Source organism: Bison bison, unplaced genomic scaffold, assembly GCF_000754665.1.
Source record: "Bison bison bison isolate TAMUID 2011002044 unplaced genomic scaffold, Bison_UMD1.0 scf7180017864312, whole genome shotgun sequence".
Classification (NCBI taxonomy): domain Eukaryota; kingdom Metazoa; phylum Chordata; class Mammalia; order Artiodactyla; family Bovidae; genus Bison; species Bison bison.
The window spans coordinates 2,685,865-2,709,532 of NW_011494884.1; the positions used below are offsets into that span (position 1 = coordinate 2,685,865).

A 23,668-nucleotide genomic window follows, 5' to 3' on the forward strand; every position below is an offset into this window, starting at 1 on the left:
AGATTTATGGCCCAGGATGTGATCTATCCTGGAGAAGGTTCCATGTGCACTTGAGAAAAAGGTGAAATTGATTGTTTTGGGGTGAAATGTCCTATAGATATCAATTAGGTCTAAACCATCTATTGTATCATTTAAAGTTTGTGTTTCCTTATTAATTTTCTGTTTAGTTGATCTATCCATGGGTGTGAGTGAGGTATTAAAGTCTCCCACTATTATTGTGTTATTGTTAATTTCCCCTTTCATACTTGTTAGCATTTGCCTTACATATTGCAGTGCTCCTATGTTGGGTGCATATATATTTATAATTGTTATATCTTCTTCTTGGATTGATCCTTTGATCATTATGTAGTGTCTTTCTTTGTCTCTTTTCACAGCCTTGGTTTTAAAGTCTATTTTATCTGATATGAGTATTGCTACTACTGCTTTTTTTTGGTCTCTATTTGCATGGAATATCTTTTTTCCAGCCCTTCACTTTCAGTCGTATGTGTCCCTTGTTTCGAGGTGGGTCTCTTGTAGACAACATATATAGGAGTCGTGTTTTTGTATCCATTCAGCCAGTCTTTGTCTTTTGGTTGGGGCATTCAACCCATTTACATTTAAGGTAATTATTGATAAGTATGATCCCATTGTCATTTACTTTATTGTTTTGGGTTCGAGTTTATACACCCTTTTTGTGTTTCCTGTCTAGAGAAGATCCTTTAGCATTTGTTGGAGAGCTGGTTTGGTGGTGCTGAATTCTCTCAGCTTTTGCTTGTCTGTAAAGCTTTTGATTTCTCCTTCATATTTGAATGAGATCCTTGCTGGGTACAGTAATCTGGGCTGTAGGTTATTTTCTTTCATCACTTTAAGTATATCCTGCCATTCCCTCCTGGCCTGAAGAGCTTCTATTGAAAGATTAGCTGCTATCCTTATGGGAATCCCCTTGTGTGTTATTTGTTGTTTTTCCCTTGCTGCTTTTGATATTTGTTCTTTGTGTTTGATCTTTGTTAATTTGATTAATATGTATCTTGGGGTGTTTTGCTTTGGGTTTATCCTGTTTGGGATTCTCTGGGTTTCTTGGACTTGGGTGATTATTTCCTTCCCCATTTTAGGGAAGTTTTCAACTATTATCTCCTCAAGTATTTTCTCATGGTCTTTCTTTTTGTCTTCTTTTTCTGGGACTCCTATGATTGAATGTTGGGGCATTTAACATTGTCCCAGAGGTCTCTGAGGTTGTCCTCATTTCTTTTAATTCGTTTTTCTTTTTTCCTCTCTGTTTCATTTATTTCTACCATTCTATCTTCTACCTCACATATCCTATCTTCTGCCTCCGTTATTCTACTGTTGGTTTCCTCCAGAGTGTTTTTGATCTCATTTATTGGATTATTCATTATATTTTGACTCTTTTTTTACTTCTTCTAGGTCCTTGTTAAACCTTTCTTGCATCTTCTTGATCCTTGTCTCCAGGCTGCTACTGCTACTGCTAAGTCACTTCAGTCGTGTCCAACTCTGTGCGACCCCATAGACAGCAGCCCACTAGGCTCCCCTGTCCCTGGGATTCTCCAGGCAAGAACACTGGAGTGGGTTGCCATTTCCTTCTCCAATGCATGAAAGTGAAAAGTGAAAGTGAAGTCGCTCAGTCGTGTCTGACCCTCAGCGACCCCATGGACTGCAGCCCACCAGGCTCCTGCATCCATGGGATTTTCCAGGCAAGAGTACTGGAGTGGGGTGCCATTGCCTTCTCCAGGCTATTTATCTGTAACTCCATTTTGTTTTCAAGATTTTGGATCATTTTCATTATCATTAGTCAGAATTCTTTATCAGGTAGATTCCCTATCTCTTCCTCTTTTGTTTGGTTTGGTGGGCATTTATCCTGTTCCTTTACCTGCTGGGTATTTCTCTGCCTTTTCATCTTGTTTATATTGCTGTGTTTGGGGTGGCCTTTCCGTATTCTGGCAGTTTGTGGTTCCTCTTTATTGTGGAGGTTTCTCACTGTGGGTGGGGTTGGACGGGTGGCTTGTCAAGGTTTCCTGGTTAGGGAAGCTTGTGTCAGTGTTCTGGTGGGTGCAGCTGGATTTCTTCTCTCTGGATTGCAATGAAATGTCCAGTAATGAGTTTTGAGATGTCATTGGGTTTGGTTTGACTTTGGGCAGCCTGTATATTGAAGCTCAGGGCTATTTTCCTGTGTTGCTGGAGAACTTGTGTGGTATGTCTTGCTCTGGAGCTTGTTGGCTCTTGGGTGGCGCTTGGTTTCAGTGTAGGTATGAAGGCATTTGATGAGCTCCTATCAATTAATGTTCCCTGGAGTCAGGAGTTCTCTGGTGTTCTCAGGATTTGGACTTAAGCCTCCTGCCTCTGGTTTTCAGCCTTATTCTTACAGTAGCCTCAAGACATCTAGGTTAAAGATGAAAAGTTTCTCCACAGTGAGGGACACCTAGAGAGGTACACAGAGTTACATGGAGAAGAGAAGAGGGAGGAGGGAGATAGAGGTGACCAGGAGGAGAAGAGGGGAAATCAAAAGAGGAGAGAGCAAGCTAGCTAGTAATCAATTCCCTATGTGCTCTCCACAGTCTGGATCCCTCAGAGATGTTTATGGTGTTACACAGAGAAGAGAAGAGGGAGGAAAGGGACAGAGGTGGCCAGGAAGATAAAAGGGGGAATCAAAATGAGAGAGACAGATCTAGCCAGTAATCAGTTCCCTAAGTGTTCTCCACAACCCAGAACATACAAAGAGATTCACAGAGTTGGGCAGAGAAGAGAATGGGGAGGGAGGAGATAGAGGCAACCTGGTGGAGAAAAATGAGAGTCCAAAGGGGGAGACAGCAGTCAAGCCAGTATTCTCGCTCCCAAGTAAAAATGGGTAGTGAAGATTGGGTTCTTAAAGGTACAAAATTGATAACAAATAACAAAGAGTAAAGATTAAAAATCTGGAGTAAAGGTTGGATTCTCAAAAATACAATATTAAAGAAAAAAACAAAGTCACAAAAATTATAAAATATATATATATGAAGTTTGCTTTTAAAAAAAGGGTCTTTTTTTTTTTGCAAAGTAATAGTAGGTTATAAAAATGAAAATTAAAGGAGTAATAGAGGACTTAAAATTTAAAAAAAAACTTTTAATTTAAAAAATGATAATGGTAAAAATATATCTAGGACTTTCTCTGGTGGTGTTGCAGACAATGTGGGGTCAGTTCATTTTCAGATAGTTCCTTGATCCGGCTTATACTTCTCAAGATCTATAGGCCCCTTCCTATGTAGTCGGTGCTAACTACAGGGTTTTAATCTATTACATCTGTCACTTCCAAGGCGGTTCCCTCTGTTTGTTTTAGCGTCTTCTGTTTGCTGGTCTCTTCAGTGTCTAATTTCCACCCTGACAAAAGGGGGTGGTGGTGGTCACTTTTTTAGGCTCACTTGTTTGGTCATGCTGTGGGGAGGAGGAACACTGCCAACAAATAACACTGGCGTGTGCTTGCAGTGTCTCAGCCCCACTGGGTTTGACCCCGCTCACAGCGTGTGTGCTTTCCGTCTACCCTGCTCAGGCTCTAGGTTGCTCTGCCGGGAACTGTCTGAGGTGGGCCCTGAGTTCTATGCACTTCCCAGGTCTAAGCTGCTCAGGTTCAGGTTCTTGGATACTCCACAGAGGCACAGACTTGGTTGGGACTGCGTTTTGTGCCCTTCCCCAGTCCGAGCAGCTCAGGTGACCAGGTGCTTGGCAAGCGCAGTTGCCCCCACGTGGGGGCTGCGACTTGTCGCCTCCCCCATCCCTGCCACTTGGTTTTCTGGGTGTACAACTGACGCACCTTCTCAGATGTGCTGTGTGTCTCTTCTGGATAGCTGATCTCTGGATGTGACCCTTCCAGCGGATGTTGACCGTCCAGAATCCCAAGAAGTCTTGGTTAGCAATGAAGCCTGCTTGTAGAGGATGCCTCTCTGTGGCCGCAATTGCCACCTTCCAGCTCTGGCTGCCCTCACCTGCCTGTCTCCAGCAGGGGATGGGCTGGTCCGCAGCCAGCTAGCTTTGCTCAGTCCTTTGTTCTGTGAGCAGGCCTGGCAGTCTTAGGTTAGGCCTTTTTGCAGGATAGCTATTCCACAGTCTGGGTTGCTATCTCAAGTTACTTCCCTCAGATTGCCCTCGGGGTATTCAGGCCCGGTCCTTACCATAATCAATGCAACCCACGCCTCCGGTCCAGCCCCCGCTTGCTAGTGGTGGATGCTAGCATCTGCACTGTTTCTCCGCAGGGAGTTGCCATTAGGCATGCAATCTGTGGGTTTTAATTATTTATTTATTTTTCCTCCTGGTTATGTTGCCCTCTGAGGTTCCAAGGCTTGCCACAGACTCGCCAGTGAGAGTGTTTCCTGGTGTTTGGAAACTTCTCTGTTTTTTAAGACTCCCTTTCCGGGACAGATCTCCGTCCCTACCTCTTTTGTCTTTTTATCTTTTACATTTTTTCCTACCTCCTTTCGAAGACAATGGGCTGCTTTTCTGGGTGTCTGATGTCCTCTGCCAGCATTCAGAAGTTATTTTGTGGAATTTACTCAGTGTTCAAACGTTGATGAATTTGTGGGGGAAAAAGTGGTTTCCCCATCCTATTCCTCCACCATCTTAGGACTGTCCCCTAATTTGTCAATTTCTACAAATGCCTCTGAACTTAAAGATCAGTCTGGGGAGAATTACTCTCCTACTATATTGAGTTTTTCCATCCTTGACCACAGTGTATTTTTCCACTTATAATGTGTTTATTACGTGTTTTCTGTGTTCCTGAATGTCTTTCAGCAATGTTTTATACTTTCATTGTATAGATCTTGCTCCATTCATTAAATATACCTAAATATTTCATTTTTGTATCATTGCAAATAGGATGGTATTTCATTTACAAACTGTTCACTGCTTATACAAATCAATTTTTGTATATTGATCTAGTATCCTGCAACATTGCCAATTCCCCGTTTTAAAAGTTCCAGTAGACTATTTGTACATAAGAACTTTTGAAGAAAAAACATTCCATCACTGAAGAGACTGTTTTCCCGATCCTAAAAAGGAATATATATACTTTGAAGAGACTTTGGAAAGAAAAGTACCAAAAAAAGAGAAAAGCAAACACCAATTCTCCCAATATGTAGGTTAACTGCTATTATCTTTTGACAAATCTCCTGAAAGTTTTGAGTGAGATTCATTTCAGTTGTTTGAAGTTAATTTATTTTACATATCTGAGCTTACTCTATATTGACAATTATTTATCATGCTTTTTTCATAACATCACAACATTTTTCATGTTATCAAGCTTTTTGTGAAACTTTAATGTCTATAAATAACAACTTTTCTATTATCCATTTTTAATATTGCAAATTTTACATTATTATAAGTAATGCTTCAGTGATCATCTACAGACGTACATTCCTTAGGGTGTTAATAATAGTAACATTATTATTATTAATAGCTAAACACGTACAGTACTTCCTATGTGCCAGGCACTGCTTCAAGTACTTTACACATTATTTCACTTAATCCACACAACTACCTTCAGAGGTAGATACCAGGAGTATCTCCACTATACAGTTCAAGAAAATTGAGCCATGGGTTATCAGAAATTCTAAGAGGCACAGCTGAGGGGCTCCTCTCTTACACCCATAAAGAACTACTGCTTGCAATCAAAACCATTTCTGGTAGGACTACAATAAACACATGAATGCTGTGTAATCACTGAGGAGTTACTCAGCCATAACTGAGGTGCCAGGAGGTTCTCAAAATGTGAGGCCTGGGCCAACTCACTTCTCCTCAACTGCACCAGGAGGAATGAGCTGTGACCTCTCACTTATGCAGGTCTCAGGTCTCTCAAATCTAAGGAGCATTTCTAGATTTGTCCTGGGAGAGAAAGCAAGGGCGTCGTCCTGTTGTTCTCAATAGTATATCATTCAGCAATCACTGAGCATCTACTATATGTACCAATATGTATCATTTGCTAGAAAATGGCAAATGATGATCAGCCCCTTCTCCCACCTCGGCCCCCTACACACACACACACACACACAAAGAGCCAGAATGAAAGAGAATTAAAACAGATTCTCTTTCTAAATCTTTTTTGGGTCATGGACTTAACAGAAAATATGAAGACTAGGATCCTCTCCCTTGAAGGGAAAACCTCTGTATAAAAGAGGTTGCGGATGTGAGGGCGATCTGGTTGCGACATCTGTCACCCCATTGATCGCCAGGGTTGATTCGGCTGATCTGGCTGGCTAGGCGGGTGTCCCCTTCCTCCCTCACCGCTCCATGTGCGTCCCTCCCGAAGCTGCGTGCTCGGTCGAAGAGGATGACCATCCCCGCTAGAGGAGGACCGGTCTTCGGTCAAGGGTATACGAGTGGCTGCGCTCCCCTGCTAGAACCTCCAAACAAAAGAGGTTGCTTTTGCACACAAGATTAAAAGTTGTTTACTGATCCTTATAAATATATCCAAACACCCACTGAGGGTGAGGGATTCCTTGGGTGATAAGTTCTAATGTGGGTAAAAGGGAAGATATGTGTGACTGGAAGGGAAATGGGAACTCAGCCAGTTCTTGCCAGCAATTCAGTCAGTTTAAAGTAAATGACAGACACTTTAGTGGGACAATAAAGTAATATTAATAATCACAGCTAATGTAATGAAGCACTTCATACATGTCAGGCATATTCTGCACTGTTTGTATGTTACTCGTTTACTACTCACCACAATTCCATGAGGTAAGTGATGTCATCCCTAATCTGCAGAGGAGGACATCTGTAATTCAGGCAGAGAGAGGCCAAGCAGCATGCCCAAGGTTACACAGCAAGTGATGGACAGAGGTGGGATTTCAACTTGGGAGTCCAGCTCAAATATACACTTTTGACCACTGCTTTCTTCGTAAAGATACGAGACTACTTTGGAAGAAGGGTCGCCTTGGGCAGCACTGTTTAAGAGCATACTTGTGCTAGGTATTGCCCAGGCACCCGCTCTGGATCAAATGGAGACCCTTTCTAGTGTGCCCAAAGTTGCCACTCTTTTAGGTCCCAACATCCAGAGAAGCATTGTGTTTAAGCTCCCAGGAGCCTTTGGCAGCTTGTCCCAAGGAGTACAACTTTATGACTCCAAACAACTTAGAAGTGATGGGAAAGTTTGCCAGCAGGAGGTTCTCAAGCTTCACTAATAGTGGAACAGAGAAACCAATATCCTTTTTTAATATCTAAAAGTGTCTTCAGTCTTCAAATTGTTACAGTGGTACTGGCTAGACTATAAAACTTATTCATAATTCCATTATCTAACAACTCAATTTTGTTCATTTATCCATATACATGTTTTCAGTTCTTGCCCACATGCAAATACATCTAACCTGGGTAGTACTGGTAGTAAACGTGTTCTTCCTTCACCATTTTTCATGATAAGATCTTCCCTGCTGCTAGCCAAAGTGTGGTTTATACCAGATGCATAAAACTAACTGAACACTACAAAGTGTCCCAGGAGAAAGGGATGATCACATGAAAAATGGGATATTAACTCACTGGAATATAATTTTCTATTGTCTGTTACCATAACTACACCCATTTTTTATTTTCCTCAGCAACAGCTTTCATTTGTCTTTTTGAGGTAGCGCTCTCATTGTTTTACAGCAAACAAAGCTGGATCATTTATCAACAACTCACTTACCTAATGGTTCCTTCTCAGATTTCAGCATTTAAGGTTTGTCCATGAATGCTCCCAGACCAATTACTTTTGTAGGAATTCAGAAAAACAAGACAATCTGACGTACTAAGGTAAAACTTTTGTGTTTTTCCTCCTCCAGGACCAATTCTCTAATGCACAAAAGTGTAGGAACAAGACTGAAAGCAACTTCTCTCCAAAAGGAGCTCTCAAGTGCTAAATAAAGTTATTGCTCTTTGGGAAGTGGTCCATCTTTATGATCTTAATATGTATTTTCCCGAATAATATTTGTCTGGTATCTAATAACATTAGGGGTATTAACAAGTGCTGTCCCACACTGATTACATGTTAAGAACTGCTCTCCAGTATGAGCTATTTGATACACTATAAGTGGAGAGTTCTGGCTGAAGATGATTCCACACTGATTACATTTATAGGTCTCATCTCCAACATGAACCCTCTGATGCTTAATAAGGTCATTCTTTCTAATGAAGGCTTTCCCACACTGACAACACTCATATGGTTTCTCTCCAGTATGAATTCTCTGGTGCACAATGAGGGCAGAACTCTGGCTGAAGGATTTTCCACAGTCATGGCATTCATATGGCTTCTCCCCAGTATGGGTTCTCTGATGTGAGAAAAGGTGAGAGCTTCGACTGAAGCATTTTCCACAGTCTTTACACTCAAAGGGTTTCAGCCCAGTGTGAGTTCTGTGATGGACAACAAGGTGAGATCTCTGGCTATAAGACTTCCCACATTCACTGCATTCATAGGGCCTCACTCTAACATGAGTTCTCTGATGCAGAATGAGATGTGTGCTCTGTCTGAAAGATTTCCCACATTCAGGACATTCATAGGGTTTCTCTCCAGTGTGAGTTCTCTGGTGCCTAATAAGCCTAGAGCTGTGAACAAAAGACTTTCCACACTGATTACATGTGTACAGTTTGTCTCCTGTATGAGTTCTCTGATGGGTAACAAGGTGAGAGAACCAGCTGAAGGATTTTCCACATTCTTTACACTCATAGGGTTCTTCACCAGTATGAGTCTTTTGATGTCCTATGAGGTGAGAACTTCGGCTGAAAGATTTTCCACATTCCTTACATTCATAAGGTTTTTCTCCAGTATGAATAAGACGGTGCCTGGTAAGATTAGAACGCCAGCTGAAGAATTTTCCACATTCCTTACATTCATAGGGTTTTTCTCTATGCGCACCCTTTGATATACCAAGGGATGTACCATGAGTAAGAGAATTGTTATCAGGGCATCTGTATGATTTATCTCTTGCTTGAGTTCTTGCAAATTGAATAAGGCGGATGTTCTGACAGAAAGTTTGACTGGATTCATTACTGTTGCTTGCACAGCTTTCCTGATGGCCACTGAAAACCAAATTGTGTTTCAAACCTTTAGGATTTGAGTCATGTTTACAGAAATACTCTTGCAGTACTAGTTGAGAATGCAGAAAACAGTTTCCCCTGTACTTCCCACTTTCACATACTCTCTCCTGAGGAAGTACTTTCTTTTGGGTGAATGCCACTTGCCTCAGATGTCTCTCCTGGCTGTCCTCGGGCCTGTCCAACTGACCACCACAAGTCCAGACTTCTTCCAGTGACAAATACCAGAGATCACTCTTTGGCATTCTTTCCATTTTAACATCACAGGAGTATTTATCATTAGAAATGCTCTTACTGGAAGTTGATTTAATTTCAACTGAAGTTTCCAAATCTGAAAGAAATGGAAAAGCTTCTATAACTAAAAGAAGTATTAAGGTCAGAATGGTAGGATGGATGTAGAAAAAAGTATGTTAAGTACTTAATGTTGCTTTCAAATATGGTTTTGTAACTGTGATAGAGAAAAAGGGATAGAAGACTCATTGACAGGAAATGTGATGGGCTATAATATGCATATAAAAGGAGCAAAGAGAGTAAGAGAAACCACAGGATTAGCTGTGACATGTGGGATCAAGATATTCAGTGCTGGGGTGGCAGTTTAGGAAACCCACAGAAGGGGCTATTGTCATTACCTAATTCAACTAATGATGATATAAGAGCCTAATGGGTCTACTTGCTGCCAGGCCCTCCTCTGACATGAATTCTTCACATTCCTAAACCATGAACACAGCTCTATATCAGGAAATGGTTCTTATGTATATCACCAAAGCAGTGCAGAATAATTCCAAGTGTCTGACATAGTGAACCTTTCAGAAAGGCTGTGTGATAGGCTGGAAGAGCAACTGCACCTAAGTTACCCAGATATGGCTTCTAACCTAAGCTTTGCCACTACTAGTGGTGAATTTAGACAAAGTGCTAAACTTTTCAAAAATCATATTGCTTATCTGTCATCTAAGGACCTATAAGGTTATCCTAAGTATCATATAAGGTGGGAGTTCATCACCAAAGCAGTACAGTTTGTACTGCTCACTGCTGTCATCATTCCTGCCTTCTGCTTTGATTCCTTTGTTCTGAGACATCAAGACTTTATTAAAATTGACAGGACTAACACAGGATATTAACTCAGAACCTGAACCCTAATTCACATTCTCCTGGACTTTTCGCCCTTCTGCTTATACACATGCATACTACTGCAACTTACTTTCCCCGGTTCAGAGCCTGTATTTGTTTCTCAATGTCTTTTGGCAAAAATGTTTGTTTTTGAAATCTAGAAAAAAAGCCACAATTTACCCAATATCACCTCTTCCTATATAAGTGGGGCAATATCTATTCTTACCTGACATACAGGGTGAATTGTGTTCCCCAAAGAGGATACGTTGAAGTCTTAACCCCCAACATTACAGGTTATGATCTTATCTGGAAATAGGATCATTGCAAATGTAATTAGTTAAGATGAAGTATTACTGGAGTAGGAGGACCCTGATCCCACGTGACTGGAGTCCTTACAAGGAAAGGAGAGGAGACACAGAGACAGACACACAGGGGAGCTGACCATGTGAAGATGGAGGTGATGTGTCTACAAGCCAAAGGGCACCTGGGGCACCAAAGTTAGGAGAGGCAGGAAGGATCCTCCCCTGAAGCCTCAGAAGGCACATAGCCCTGCCCACACCTTGACTTCAGACCTCTAGAACTGTGAGAAAATAAATGTGTTGATTTAAGCCATCTGATTTGTGGAACTAGTTTTAGTTGCCACAGGAAACTAAGACACCTGGCAAATAATCCCTGTGCCAGGCTCCTAACTGCCTTCTTTATACAACCCAATCCCCATTCCCAGTCCTAATTTTCATTCACAACTTTGTTAGTCATTTGTTTCTTCCCCACTCTGATTTCTTTTTTTTTAAAATTGTGATTAAAAAAAATACATATAACATAAAATGTACCTATGGCTGATTCTTGTCGATGTATGAGAGAAAACCACAAAATTCTGTAAAGCAATTATCCTTCAATTAAAAATTTTTTTAAATGCACCATCTTAACCATTTTTAAGTGCATGATTCAAGTATTAAGTATCTTCACATTTTTGTGCAGCCATCACCACCAGCTGTTTTCATCTTGTAAAATGGAAACTCTATACTGTTAAACAATAATGCTACAATCTCCTCTCAACCCAGTGCTCAGCAATTACCAGTATATTTTGTGTCTTTATGATTTTGGCTACTTCTAGTGCCTTATATATGTGGAATGATACACTATTTGTCCTTTTGTGACTGATTTATTTCACCCAGCAGACTGTCCTCAAAGTTCATCCATGTTATAGCAAAGTGCAGTTATTTACTTCCTTTTAAAGGCTTAACAACAGAGTTCATTGGGCTTCCCTGTGGCTCAGTGGTTAAGAATCTGCCTGCCAATGCAGGAAATGTGGGTTTGAGCCCAGGTCAGGAAGATCCACCTGGAGAAGAAAATGGCAACTCACTCCAGTCTTTTTGCCTGGAAAATCCCATGGACAGAGGAGTCTGGCAGGGTACAGTCCATCAGGCTGCAAAAGAGCTGGACGTGACTAGCAACTAAACAATAAACAGCAATAGAGTCCATTGAGTTGGACTGTGAAGAAAGCTGAGCGCCAAAGAATTGATGCTTTTGAACTGTGGTGTTGGAGAAGACTCTTGAGAGTCCCTTGGACTGCAAGGAGATCCAACCAGTCCATTCTGAAGGAGATCAGCCCTGGGATTTCTTTGGAAGGACTGATGCTAAAGCTGAAACTCCAGTACTTTGGCCACTTCATGCAAAGAGTTGACTCATTGGAAAAGACTCCGATGCTGGGAGGGATTGGGAGCAGGAGGAAAAGGGGACGACAGAGGATGAGATGGCTGGATGGCATCACCGACTTGATTGATGTGAGTTTGAGTGAACTCCGAGAGTTGGTGATGGACAGGGAGGCCTGGCGTGCTGCGATTCATGGGGTCGCAAAGAGTCAGACACGACTGAATGACTGAACTGAACTGAACTGAACACTTACAAATACCTCTACCCTGATGAGTTTTGATAGGTACATGCCATCTTTTTCCTCTCCTCTACTTCATGCATCAAAATCCCATGGATAAGTTCTTCAAACTACAAATGCCAGCTGGAAAATTCTAAAATGAACACATATGATGAGGGGTGGAGCTGGCTATGGATGGACAAGTCTGAGTAAAGCAACAGAAAATACAAATGTATTAAAGTCCTAAAAATATTCCACATATTCTGTAACATGGGAGATAACCCACGTGAGTTGTCTTCAAAATCTGTAGCACCCATTAATGAACTCATCTGAGTTTTTAAAGCCATCACCCATAATACTTTTCATTTTAATAATGAAGTTCCCATGGCTTGTAGATTCCCTCAAATTCCAGGTGATTAAGCACATATATGGAATTTTAGTATTTCTTTGACAATAAATTTTCCACCAAAATGTAAACTGTTGGTTATACAGTTATTTTTGGATACTTGTCAACAGATAGACATCCAGGAAAGCTTGCTAAACTCAACACAGGAATGGAAAAAATACAGACAGGAAAAAATAGGGAAAAAAGAGAAATGGAGAACAGTTTTTCCTGCTATGGCTCCAAAGCAGCTGAGGGATCAAGTACTTTCCAGTGTCTAAGAGACCTTCCCTGAGACAGGTATTTGATATAGTCACCTACAAGGCCCAGTGTAAAAAGGTCTTAAACAATTTATGACATTTAAGAGTAGAAACAGGATTTCCCTAGTGGCACAGTGGATAAGAATCTGCCTGCCAATGCAGGAGACATGGGTCCAATTTTCATCTGGGAGGATGCTAGATGCCATGGGCAACTAAGCCCATGCATCACAACTACTGAAGCCTGTGCGCCCTGAAGCCCATGCTCTACAACGAGAAGTCACTGCAATGAGATGCCCGTGAACCACAACTAGAGAACAGCCCCACTAGCTGCAACTAGTGCCAACACAGCAACAAAGACCCAGCACAGCCAAAAATAAATAAATAATTTTTTAAAAGGTATAAACAAAATGAAAGCTCAGAAAACCTTAAGGAACCTGTACTTAACAAGTCAAAAGATTTCACAAAGAACAGGAGGTGAAACTTCTAGGATGACTGAGACTCTGGTTACACCACATGGGAAGCCTGAAATGCAGGGAATGCCTGGTATGTGTGGATGTGTCAGAGGGAAACGGCTGTGGAGGGTTACAGCATGCCTGGACTGCACTGGGCCTGGGGGGCCATGGTGCCCACAAGGGTACAGGGGTCACTGGCACGTGTCCTGGCTTCTCTGCCCCATGTGAAGTTGGCCATTGGCAGCATGATCCAGATCAGGATGGCTGGCCTGAGGAGAAAGATGTCAGGGCACTGAGCTTAGAAACAGAGGTAAGGGAAATGATCACTCAGTGGGAACAGAGGAGGAGGAAGATGGAGGACTGCCTTCTATTTCTTAGCCCAGAAGGCTGATCTGCTCTACACAGGGAAGTTAGGAAAAGGAATGATGCTAGGAATCCTCATAACAATCTGAAAATTGGAGATGTGAAGATTAAAATGAATAGGAGTAAATTGAAAAAGAACATTAAATAAAGCTAGAGGACAGTGAGAAAACAGGTGTTTTTGAGAGCAGCAGTTCTGGGAAGGAAGGAGAGTTACATCAACAAGGACTGGTGAGTTGTTTGTAGCAGTCTTCTACCTGGCAGAAAACAAACCCAGAGCAGGAGCGGGTGATGAGGTCCCAGAGCAGAGCTTACACAAAGCAGCAGAATGAATGCTATGGGAAGGGACACAAGATAGGGAAAGGACAGTCAAAGATGAGAAGTAATTCTATGATAAACAAGAGGGTGCACACGCTAGAGCTAGTGGTAAGAATCAAGAAAGCACTATGAACAGGGCTGGAGCCAAGCACATCCACAGAAAGAAAATTTTCATGAATGCAAATTGAAGTGTGACAAGACTGAAGAAGGCAGCCGAGCAATGGGGAAACAGAAGGTAAATAAACTCAGTCTTTGTCTTTGAAATGTGGAAAACTAGTGACCAGCGATTCCTTCTCTGAGCAGGGGATCTGGTCCTTACCTGGTTGGGTCTCTTGGTGAATCTCTCTCTCCACCAGCCACGGCTCCTCCCCCTTCTCCAACCGCAGGATCACATCTGGTTTGGGAAGCTGATGCCCTGTTTACAGTGAAAGATAAAGTACTAGGCAAGGGTTAGGAGCTCCAGCCTAGATACAAAGAAACATCCCAGTTCAAGCCCAACTCCTGACCCTTCAACAGTCCTGTGGGGGCTCTGAAGAATAGACAAGGTAGGGCTACAGAGGCAGCAAAATACACACTTCTTAAAATATACAACATATAATTATATACAAAATATACAACTTCTTAAAATTTAACAAATCAAAACAATTCCCTACCCACCACACAAAGAGAGGTCGGTCTCACCTAAAGACACCAGGTTTCTGTAGTTTTCCAGCATCACATCTTTGTACATGATCTGCTGAGCAGTGTCCAGCAGTTTCCACTCTTCCCTGGTGAAGTTCACAAGTATATCCTTGAAGGTCACCAGTGTCTACAACATGAAGCAAATTTGAGCCTGATGTGTATCTCTGCTCCCCCACTTTCCCAAATATTAACAAGAAGACTAGGCAGATAGCCCTTGGGTAGGGAAAGAGAATAGAACATAATGTATTCTAGGAATGAGTAGTATTTATGTCGACTTCTGGACAAGCCCTAAAAGGAATGGTATTAAGTATGCACTGTCTAGAAACCAGCTTCATGTTACACTTTAGGTTAAGAAACTGTCAGAAACACTCTCATTTAAATCAAGTAAGTCGTAAACAGCTAAAGCAAGGAGAATCAGTTAATCTACATGTATGTGAAATAATTAGAACCTAATACAAGGCAGGAAAAGAAGGGAAAAACAGTCTTCAATTCAAGTACAAATTAACGCTTAAGAGATGAATGTAGCCATGTTTCATGACCTCAAATAATTTCTAAAACAATTTTCTTAAACATTGGTAGGCACTAAAAAATGGAGAAGAGCTTATATTTTATAGTAACAAAATAACAGATACAGAAGCAAGGTTTTTATTAGCCACATCAAAAAGAACTGTAGATGACACATAGAAGGAAAAAAACCCATTTGAATGATTGGGTGTTTTTCATCAAAGATCTGTGAAGATAAAAAGATAGTAGAATAGTGGGCTTTTTTAATGTTGAAAGAAATGAACTGTCATGCAAGAATTTCAATACTAGGTGAAAATACCTTTCAGGAATGATGAAAAATACATTCTCAAATAAAGTTAAACAGGATTTGTTACCAGCAGACCAGCTCTAAACGTATGCTAAATGGAATTCTTCAGGCAAGGAAAATAATTCAAGAGAGAAACTTTACATCTAAAGAATGACAGATAAGAAAGACAAAGAGCAAATATTTGGGGACTTCCCTGACGGTCCAGTGATTAAGACCCTGGGCTTACAATGCATAGGGTGTGGGTTCCATCCCTAGTCAGGGAACTAAGATCCCACATGCCATGTGGCGTAGCCAAATAAAGAAAAAAAAAAAAAGGGAATATCTAGATAAATACTGTAGATCACTTTTCTTAAGTCCTTCAAAATATGTAGGACAGCCCAAAGCAAAGGCTATGTTCTCTGGTAGGGTTTTCAATACACATGAAGCATGAGGGGGTCATCTAGGAGAGAAGCTGAGAGAGGCTGAAGAAGGGTTCCCCACCCAGTCACTCTGCCCCAGAGGACCCACCCTCCCCCAGGCTCTTCCTGTCTTCATTTTAGTTACTCCTGGATAATTACACAACGTATCCCCAAGGTTCTCCAAACAGGCAGTCCCCAGGCAGGAACTAACAAGCCAGCCCCACACCCAAGACCACCAGGGACCAGAGAATCCCTCAAAAAGGCACCAGTATCCCCAGTTCTGTCATCATCTTTGAGGGAGAAAGCTTGCTGTGTGCTCAGTTCCTCACTATGGACAAACAGCATCTCATCAGAATCCTTGATAATCCACACATTTCTGTTCAAGCTGTGTTTCTTTGATATGAAAGGAAATAAAACAACTATAAATAAAGCAAACAAAATAGTGCCAGTCTTCAGGGGGAAGTGTCTGACATATGGATCCCTTAAGAACCCTTAACCAAAAATGGATTCCCAGTTGGAAAACAAAAAAGAATGAAGGCAGCCCAACTTACGTGGGACCGGACAGTTAGCAACTCAGCCTCCATGCCCTCCTTGTTCCTGACAGAACTTCCTGAGAAGCAGGAGATATCGAGCAAGTGAAGCTGTGGGAAAGGAAGAAACTTGAGGAGAGGTGCTGTGATCAGGGGCTTGTTAATCATGAGCCTAGATTCCCTCAGACCAGCTGCATGTACCTACACACCCACATAGAGGACATCAGACTGTTCCAGAAATACATGCACAGAGACTGAAATCCCCAGGAGTAGGAAGAAAAGAGCTCCAAAGACTGCCTCCCCTCCACAATCTAGATTTCTGTGTTAAGTTTTATCTGGAATTGAATGGTTCTAATACTATATTGAATCCTCTCTCTTTTTAAAAAAAATCTCTTTTATTATTCAAGTATAGCTTATTTTCTATGTTGTGGTAGTTCCAGATGTATAGCAAAGTGACTTAGTTATATGCACACACACATATTCTTTTTCAGATTTTTTTCCCTTATAGGTTAAAAGGAAACCATACTATAGTTGATTCAAATCATATGTCTGTGTCTGGTTTATTTCGTTCAGTGTAATATTTTTGTCAACTACAAATTGGCACTTGTCATCTACCTCTATAAGGACTAAGTCATCTGCTGCTGCAGCTGCTAACCTTCAACACTCCCTGAAAGGAGTTCAGGGTGGAGAGCAGAAATGAGGTACTCTGTGCTCGGTGGGGGCAAAAACTGACAGGATACATCTTCAGTTAGATATTTTTCAGGAGCAGATTTAAGGAGCCCAATTCTTGTTTCTCTTCATATCTAGAAAGCACCGAAATCCTTCATGTTGATGATTGTTCCTCGTAACAAGCAAAAGCTTCACCAGACTAGCAGAAACCTTTGGGAGTATATGTACTTGATTGTATGCATTCCCCCTTCACCAAAATCACAAATATACTGACTTTCTCCCCTGCCTCTTTGGAACAGTTTCTCGGAGTGATCTCAGATGTTGTCTCCCGGGCTCCAGTCCTCATTTTGCCCCAAATAAAACTTAACTCACAGCTTTCATGTTGTGCATTTTTTCAAGTTGACATTTTGGTTCATACAAGTTGTAGCCTGAACCAACATTTCTCTTTTTAATGGCTAAATAATACTCCTCTGAATAGATCCACCACATTTTATTCATTCATCTGCTGATGTTTATACCTAAGAGTGGAACTGCTGGCTTATATGGTAACTTTATGTTCAGCTTTTGGAGAACTCACTGATCTGTTTTCCATAGTGACTACATCATTTTACTTTCACACAAGCAACATACAAGGGTTGCAACTTCCCCACATGCTTGCCAACACTTGTTATACCATCTTTTAAATTATATACCATCCTAGTAGACAGTTAACTTTAGTCAACATCCCTAATGTGACTAACACTTTTTTAGCTAGCATTCTGGATGGGCTTTCTTAGGTGGCGAAGGGGTAATGAATTAGCCTGCCAATGCAGGAGACATAAGAGATGTGGGTTTGATCCCTGGGTCAGAAAATCCCCTGGAGTAGGAAGTAGCAACCCACTCCAGTATTCTTGCCTGGAAAATTCCATGGACAGAGGAGCCTGGCAGGCTACAAAGAGTACAACATGACTGAGCATACACACACATTCCGGATGACAATCTGTCTTCCCTCTTCTTTTTTTTTCTTTAACAGTATATTCTGTATATGAAGTATAGATAGAACTTATATTTGTCACCTTCTCCATATACTTTGGGTGGGATCTATATAATTTTGATGTCAATCTTTTTGTCAGCCTCTTGAGAAATGCCAACCTCTTCTTAGACATTCATACCAGATGTTAGATTATATACAAATTTTATTGCTTTAAGTGCTCTAGTGTCAAGAGAAAACAAAAAATATAATTATGAGATGAGTCTGAAAAATAAAGCTAGTTTAAACACATACACACTTCTAGTTAAACTATTTGATTCAAACAACAAAAAGAGAAAACTCAACAACTGAGGAGAAGGCGATGGCAACCCACTCCAGTACTCTTGCCTGGAAACTCCATGGACGGAGGAGCCTGGTAGGCTGCAGTCCATGGTGTCGCGAAGAGTCGGACACGACTGAGCGACTTCACTTTTCACTCTCATGCACCGGAGAAGGACATGGCAACCCACTCCAGTGTTTTTGCCTTGAGAATCCCAGGGACGCGGGAGCCTGGTGGGCTGCCATCTATGGGGTCGCACAGAGTCGGACACAACTGAAGCGACTTAGCAGCAGCAGCAGCAGCAACCAGCACCGAAGGAGCTAGAGATGCAGTTTTTTTGTTTTTGTTTTTTTTTTAAAGACCAACACAAACTTGTTCTATTTTAAACACTGAAAATACTAATATGACACGCAATTCTGAAGAAGATAAATGATAAAATAATTTCAATACGTAAAAAGTTTTTAAATGAATATTTCAGAGTAAGAAACAGAAATCGGTCCAGCTCTTTTTGCCACAAAACTTATTAAATGAAACTTATTTTATCAACGCTTGGAGCATATAACTTTTACAGTATCCACGACTAGAATACGGTCGTGTATATATATATATTTCAAAACCAGTATAACCACGTTGGATTTCTTTTATGAACGTTAACACATTCACAGTTAAGACATTTCCTGCTCTAACAAAAAAAGAGCATGATCAGATCACGTTTAGCAGACGCTGGAAAGGCCAGATGCAAAAATTTAAACCTCTGGCCTCAGTTGGGAAGAAAAAGGAAACAGGAACAGAAGAATCCTTATTTCTCATGGGTGAGACTATGTGGCTCGGACTCCCCAGCACCGTCCGGCGCAGCGGGCATCAGGGTCCAATCTCACCAGCACGACCGCGCGAATCCAAGGGGCTCCGGGGATAGCTCAGCCCAGGAAGACCATAGGGAAGAACCCTTGTTGGTGAAACGATCGTCCACCTCAGGGAAGAGGTGAGCAAACAGCGGTGCCCGGTCCGCTAGGAAGCAAACCACGTCCAGCCCTCCCGTGCATACCTATGATCGGCACCTGCAGGCGCAAAATAACCGTCACAAAGGCAGCGGCTCGGCGAGCTAGCCCACAGCCGGGCTCTCGCGCCTCGCGGGTCCACAGGACAGGCGGCTGCAGCGTGGGCCCCGCCCGGCCTTCTGCTCCAGCCCCAGCAGCCCACGCCGCGCCCCAATCCCTCGCGCACGCGCTCCACGTCCACTCACGACCAGCCGAGAAGCGTTATCCGAACGCAAAACCCAGAGACGCTCCGCAGGGTGGCGCGGGGGCTCCTGGTAAATGTAGTCCTGGCCCTGGCTCCGCGGCCAGGCGAGCGCGCGCCTCTGCCCTGCTGTTCTCGGTTGAGAGCATCGGTTCGGCTACCTGCACCTCGTGCTCGCTGCTTCCTTTTCACCGCGGCCTGGTGGTTCCGACCCGAGGGCCGTGAACCCTGAGGACAGGTGAGCGCGTAGGCTCACGGACGTCAAGGAGATGCGGTAGGGAGAGGGGACAAGGGGCTGGCGGGTTCTCCAGGCTGTCGGCCGTGGGTAGGGGGCGGCGTTCTTGCGGCCCGGGTTTCCTGGGACGGACTCAGGCTCGGGGTGGGTGTTTTGGGGTGAGCAGCGCCAGGCGCTGGGGAAGAGTCTGACTTTCTTCCGTGAGTGAGAGGAGCAGAGGTGTCCAGCTTGTACTTCTTACTTTATTCTGGTGCTTTTTTTCAGTCTGTCTTAACACCTGTCAGTTGAAAAAAAAAAAGAAAAGCATAACCTAAAAGTGGAGAATTATGTTTTTTTTAGGGGGTGTATTGTTGAGCAATTAAGCCAGGGAGCAGCCTCTCAGCTTTGAGGAACCTTCCCAAGAGGTAAGGGGGGAGCCAGGATATACAGGAGATTTGCGACAAAAGCCAGGTAGTTAGAACATAAAACAAAATTACGTTAAAGAAAACCAAACATCAAGTTAATTTTTTTTAGCACATTTCTATGTATGGGGAGATGTAAGAGTCTGGGCTTATTGAAAGCATTCCTCTGATAAGGATTTTCACTCTCCAGGGACAGTATCCTATGTTTCTCCATCCTGAATCCCTTCAGGGTGCTGATCTGCAGTGGCCAGATCACCTGAAGGCTGCAGCATTCTTTGCTGATATGGCAAATGACATTCTTGTAACACAGTGCCTCCTCTTGGTCATAACATTTCATGAAAAATTTTTTTTTTTTTTTTACTATGTCGTGGCATGTGGAATCTTAGTTTCTACACCAGAGATAGAACCTGTGCCCCCTAAAGTGGAAATGCAGAGTCTTCATCACTGGATCATTGGGGAAGTCTGCATGACCAATTTAGTCCACTGTGCTGGGAAGGCTCTCATTCCTAAATCAGGAAAAGATTCTGTTGATAGGCCATTTGATGTGCTGAGGATTTTTGTTTGGTCCTTGGTGGCTCAGATGGTAAAGAATCTGCCTGCAATGCAGGAGACCCAGGTTCAATTCCTGTGTCGGGAAGATCCCCTGGAGAAGGGAATGGCAACACACTCCAATATTCTTGCCTGGAGAATTCCATGGACAGAGGAACCTAGCAGGCTACAGTCCATGGGGTTGCAAAGAGTGGGACAGGACCGAGCGACTAACACTTTCACTTTTTCACTTTATGTTTTTTTTTTGATTAGACACTGTTGATCGTCTGAAATTCTCTGGATTGCTTGTATTACTCGTTTATTATGATCCAGTAGACGTTTTCCCTTGTTGCTTCTAACCATATTTGGAGTTGTACTATTACATTAATTATGTGTAGAGTTATATATATGATTAACTGTTTTGAGATATTAATTTTGTTGGAGGCCTAGTAACACAATTTGTAATGCAAGAGACAACAGTCTTGTAAAACAGAATATAATGCAACTGGTAACATTAATACCATAGCAAACAGAGACACAAGGCATAAATAATTTGAAAATGAGAGAGAGCAAATTAAAACAATGATTAGTATAACTAGTTGTAATCTTGACATAATAGGCCAAGTCATCTGGAGTCAGCTGGAGAAGCTAAATTATGGAAGGATCAGGTAGAGAGAAAAAGATAAATGTTTTATCTTTGTTTACAAAAGTATTCTTAGAATGACATGGTCAAAGTTCTAATTACAAGGCAGTTGCCAAGAAACTTGCATATTTCTGTGACACAAAGCATTTCAATAACTAGAATTATGACTGGTAACATTATACCAGGACATACCATATTTTTAGAAATGCCAAATAAGTTTTGGAATATCTGTATTAATGACATTTACCGATACAATATAACCTAAGATTTATCTCCAATCACCCGACAATGCTTCTCAAGTAATTCAACATACCAAGTAAGCCTAGTTTAATATTCTTCTGTCAGATGTCTCAGGGCTCCTTTGAAGCATCTCAGAGTTGGCTAAAGGTCAAAAGAACTCTTTTTAGTTAGAATTTGACATATACAAAACTACTTTTTCGGGGCTCCTTTTCTACGAACTTTCCAAAACTTTCTGTATCCATATTAGGTTGTCCCGTATTTTTTTTTATCAAGAAATAACCAACTACAGGACAAAATCACCCTTATTTACCCAACAAATTCACTTCTATTCTTCATACCTTCGTTTACCGAAAACATAAATTCTAATCCCCTTGCACATTAAAATGCTTTCCTTAATATTTATTAATTATATTTCAGTTTTAACCCTTCAAACCTTAATCTCTAGGGAAAACGGACGTGCAGCATGTAGTTGTGAACTGTTTGTTATTGCAGCATTTCCTGGTTGGCAACTTGGAATTTTCCATAACCCCTAGTAACATGTATTTTCTGATTTCTTTCTTCAGTGTCTTACAAGACATGTATCTAAAAATCCCAAACATCTTTAGTTTCTGTCTCATAAGGAGACAAAAGGAGGTAAATTTAGACCTGTTTAAGCAATTAATGTTCATGTGTTTTATCTTACCTGAAATGACCTGGCTATTTAATGAATTCCCATCATTTAACTTAACTTAGAAGAACTCAAGTTACTAAAAATCAGGAGAAACTATTTTAGATATATAATTATTCCTAAAGAGTTCACTTGAAAACTCTTACCTCATTTACTTTTATAAGTTATGAAAATACCATCCTACCAAGTTAATTTTTTGCTGACAAATCTGCAACAGAAATAACATGAACATATTGACCTTCAATAAACCTAGGTACAATAAAAATAAGACCTGTCTATATTGAATAAACCAGCAAGCTTATAAGCTAGCTTTAATACTGAATGTTAATTAATATTGAGTATTTCCTCTAGATCATGTGAGCCTGGAATTCATTCTGACCAGTTTTTTTTTATATTTTGAAATATTTAATTTGTAAGTGCTTACTTATAAGCCAGTTAAATAGAACTCTTTATAAGTTTAATTTTGATAATATTTTCTGAAGATAGAGACATCTATATGTATAATGTGTACACACACATATAAACAGACAGTCTAGAGATCTCATAGCATCACTTTAAAAACTTAGTTCTGAATGAGGTATTACAATATAAATTTAGTTTATAATTAACAGTGGGAATAAATTAAATTTACTTGCTTAGATGATTAAGGCTTTATTATTTGTGGAAAAATTTTTTAAGATTTCTATTTGTCCTTAATAAACCTTAAAGTGGGCTATGAATCAGATTTGGGGTGAGATGATTTCCAAATAAACTGAAAATTAAGAGTTCTGTATACTATTCATAGAACTTTAGGGTTCACTGTCTTCAAAAGCTTGAGTAAGGCATTCAATAAAGGCCCTCTGAGTGCACAGATTAGACCCAGAACAAAATCTGTTATTAACTTTGTTAGCAATGGCACCCCACTCCAGTACTCTTGCCTGGAAAATCCGATGGACGGAGGGCCTGGTGGGCTGTAGTCCATGGTATCGCTAAGAGTCGGACACGACTGAGTGACTTCACTTTCACTTTTCACTTTCATGCATTGGAGAAGGAAATGGCAGCCCACTCCAGTGTTCTTGCCTGGAGAATCCCAGGGACGCGGGAGCCTCGTGGGCTGCTGTCTGTGGGGTCTCACAGAGTCAGACATGACTGAAGCGACTTAGCAGCAGCAGCAGCAGCCCCTGAATATTGGTCCCAGTTTTTACTTTATATTGTATGACTCTATTGGTTTCCTTTAGTAAGTTTAATTAAGATTTCTTGAGGGGCATATCTACATGCTGTCTTATAATAAAAGTACCAAGCAGGGGACATAGTACCAGTTGGTCCCCAACAGTAAAGGAAGCCTATCAACAAGTCTTGGTCTTACAAGGAGTCATGGAAGCTTTGCCTTCTTTTATCCCCTGACCTTTTATCTATTTTATGTCAAATGCTCTGGGGTCCCTAGTAAAGGGTTGAACCAAGGGACTCAGGCCTTTTTTTGTCAATCTTTTAACTTGGTTAACTGGCCTGTTGCCCCAAGTAATTGTTGGTCAGCTATCTCAGTGTAATTTTTTCCAGCCCTTTATGTGTGTGTGTGTGTGTGTGTGTGTGT

General features: G+C 41.4%; 2 protein-coding genes across 4 annotated transcripts in view; one reads left to right on the plus strand and one right to left on the minus strand.

Moving 5' to 3' along the window:
* The window catches only part of ZNF891 (zinc finger protein 891), a gene marked incomplete at its 5' end in the record, with an annotated part of 131,553 nt that overhangs the window by 100,972 nt on the left and 6,913 nt on the right, over positions 1–23,668 (plus strand).
* ZNF10 (zinc finger protein 10) lies at positions 6,153–19,377 on the minus strand. Of its 3 annotated transcripts, XM_010852465.1 has the most exons (5): positions 19,191–19,377; positions 16,209–16,298; positions 14,449–14,575; positions 14,087–14,182; positions 6,153–9,349 (listed from the first exon to the last, which is right to left on the minus strand). In XM_010852465.1, the coding sequence occupies exons 2-5, from the start codon at positions 16,239–16,241 to the stop codon at positions 7,890–7,892; spliced, it is 1,716 nt and encodes a 571-aa protein (XP_010850767.1). In that variant the 5' UTR covers positions 16,242–16,298; positions 19,191–19,377; the 3' UTR covers positions 6,153–7,889. The 3 variants fall into 3 exon arrangements, with proteins under 3 accessions (XP_010850767.1, XP_010850768.1, XP_010850766.1); XM_010852466.1 differs by lacking the exon at positions 16,209–16,298; XM_010852464.1 differs by lacking the exon at positions 19,191–19,377 and having other exon boundaries at positions 16,209–17,692.